General features: G+C 59.2%; 1 protein-coding gene across 1 annotated transcript in view; it reads left to right on the top strand.

The window, feature by feature from the left end:
- Positions 1-2,705, top strand: part of MAP4 (microtubule associated protein 4) — a 157,172-nt gene extending 154,467 nt beyond the window's left edge. The window contains exons 23-24 of the mRNA XM_074157655.1: positions 2,068-2,147; positions 2,409-2,705. Coding sequence (XP_074013756.1) covers positions 2,068-2,147; positions 2,409-2,705 — 377 coding nt within the window. The remainder of the gene's footprint in view (positions 1-2,067; positions 2,148-2,408) is intronic.
- Positions 2,706-2,766: the final 61 nt, after the last annotated feature.

The raw sequence follows: 2,766 nt of genomic DNA, 5'->3' as shown, positions 1-2,766 counted from the left end.
GGTGAATTCAGCCCCATTTGCCTCTGCCTTCCCTGTCCCCCCCCCGCGAGGGGCCGGCGTCTCCTTCCAGCAGCATTTCCCCTCTCGATGTTGTGATTCTGTTGTAAAAGGGTTCGAATAAAGCTTCTAGATGTTCCCCCGCGGCTCGGCCTGAGTTTATTGGGGGGGGGGGGGGACACACAGTGGGGGGGGTGACAGCGTTGGGGACACCTCATGTCCCGCTGGTGGCAGAGGAAGCACAGAGAAGGGGGGGGGGGGTGGGGGGGGGGTGTGAGGCCATTTGGGACATTCCCCCATCCAGGCTTTGCTCCTCCAGCCTGGACTCTGGCGGGGGGGGGGGGGGTGGGGGGGGCTGTTGGCTACTGGCCCCCACCTCTCCCTGGCCAACCTCAGCCCTCGGTGGCCACAGGAACGCCCCCCCTTCGCATCGATAATTGTTGGGGGGGGGTTCATCCTTCTACCCCTCCCTCCCGGCTCCTCTTCCAGCAGTGACTAAAGGGGGGACCCCAAGGGGCCACCAAGACCTGGGAGCAGGTTGCCCCCCCCCCTTGGTTTTCTACCTTGGCCCAAGGTGTGTGTCCCCCCCCCTCCCAGCCCTGCCCCTGACAGGCTGCTGGCCCAGGGCTACTGCCCCCCCCCATCCCCAAGTCCCAGTGCCCGCAGCGGGCACAGCCCCAATGGGGAAATCTGTGGGTCCCTGGGCAGCGGGATGTGCTGGAGGGACTCCCTGGGGGGGGTGGCCATGATCCTCCCCCCCCCAGCTCCCCTCCGGCTCCTGAAGGCTCTGCTGTCACCACATTTGTGTTTGTCCCCCCCCCCTTAGTTCCAGACCCCCAACTCGCTGCCCTCCCCCGCTCAGAACCCCCAGATTTGGGGTGACACCCGGTCTCCCCTCGGGGCCAGAAGGAGAAGCTTGGGGTTTTAGGGGGCTGCTGGAAAAAAGAACATAAAGCGAGTGGAAAGAAGGAGGAGGAGCGGCGGTTACTACTCTATCCCTTTTTATTGTCTTTAATCTAGGTTGTAAAAAGATCCAGTATCACGTAACAGCCACGGAAGTATCCCAATATCACACTAGTTCGGAACCATTTAGACAATAGCTTAGTCTTTTTTTTTTTTTTCTTTTTTTTGCCTTTTTTTCGGGTTTTTTTGGGGTTTTGTTTATTTTATTTTTATTTTTATTTTTTTTTTTTAAACCTGCTGAAGGGGAAAACCCAGAAGAGCCCCTTACACGGGCCCAAAAGAAACAAAACACCGCTCCAATCAGAGTGACGAACCTCAAGCAAGTGAAATGAAGATGAAAAGTTTGGAGTCAACACAGGCTGCAGGACCCCCCCCCCCGCCCCAAACACCCCCCCGCCGGCCAGAAAAAAAAAACCCCAGCCCTTGGCCTGCGGCTGGAGTTGGCCACTGGCCACCACCCCCCCCCCCCCCCAAACACTGGCCCTTGTGCTTTTGGCCCGCAGCCGTGGGGGTCCCGCACACCCCCCACCCCCTGGCTCCGGGGGGGGGGGAGGCCGCAGCTCCTTAATTAAAGCCCATGAGGAGTAAATTAAATTTTAGTAGAGAACAAGCGGGGAGACCCCAAAGGGTGGCCCCCCCCCTGCCCCCCCAAGGAAGGCAACTCCCTTTGCCATCACCCCCCCCCCCCTCCCCGCAGAAACGCGCTCAGCCGAGGGATTTCGGCCCCAGCATCAATTTCGGATACAAAGAGCATTAAGAAATGGTCAATAAAAACAAATGACCCCAAAGGCCCCGCGACGCTTCCACCCCCCCACCCCCGGGAGGGGCCCAACGGCCCCCCCACCCCAGCCCCGGCACTGTCCGGGCCGAGGGCTGACGGTAACGAGGGCCGACGGTAACGAAGCCTCACAACAGCCCTGGGAGGTAGGTCACTGTCTTCAGCCGACAGGGAATCCAAGGCAAAGCCGGGATTAAACTCCAGGTTTCCCGGTTTAACGCGGTGCCCGTCCCGGATCCTCCTCCTCCTCCTCCCGCGGAAATATGGTCCCTGGGTCATAGAAAACAAAAGCAAAATCTTTGTGCCTCTCCGCTCCTGGCTTCCCGCAGGAGACAGCGCTCCCAGGCAGACGGGCGTCTACAACGGCCTCCCGTGTGGCACCAGTTTACCGGGATCCGGCTTCCTTGACGTAGGGAGAACAAGAAATAATTAAAAAAATTTAAAAAAAAAAAATTTTAAAAAAATTAAAAATTAATAACAACGCAAGAGGACAAAAAAAAAAAAAAAAAAAGGAGAAGTACGGGCAGGTTAGGAAGGAAAAGTCACGTCTCACACTCAAGGGGCCACGACTGCGCTGGCGCCGTGGGGTGGCAGGGTCCCCCCCCCTGCTGTGAGGCTCGGAGATCCCGTCCATCCCGCATGGAATGTCACCTCCCTCCGGCGCCATCAGGGCTTCCTTCGGAGCGATGATGACGATGATGACGGTCACCGACCACCACGAGCCGAGGCATCCGTCCTCTGGAGGGGCCGGGAGGAGCTTTGGCCCCAGAGCTGCCCCGTGGGGATGGGGCAGAGGAGGGTCCGCAGCAGCCACGTCCTCGTCTTCCAGCTGTGGGCGCGAGGAGGCCGTGGAGAGCAGAGGAGGAGATGGGTGGCCACAAAAGCTGGCGTCGGGGAGGGGGTGTCCACGGGGGGGCTCCCAGTCCATTCCAGGCGTTTCTCGGCGCTGGTTCTTCCTCCGCGGTGACCATGCGGGGAGCCGACAGCAGGAGATTCAGACAACATTAATCTTCTAGGATGGAGAGAGA

Source organism: Numenius arquata, chromosome 12, assembly GCF_964106895.1.
Source record: "Numenius arquata chromosome 12, bNumArq3.hap1.1, whole genome shotgun sequence".
NCBI classification, from domain to species: domain Eukaryota; kingdom Metazoa; phylum Chordata; class Aves; order Charadriiformes; family Scolopacidae; genus Numenius; species Numenius arquata.
The sequence above is the reverse complement of the archived record's forward strand: the minus strand, read 5'-3'. Positions and strand labels throughout refer to the sequence as shown.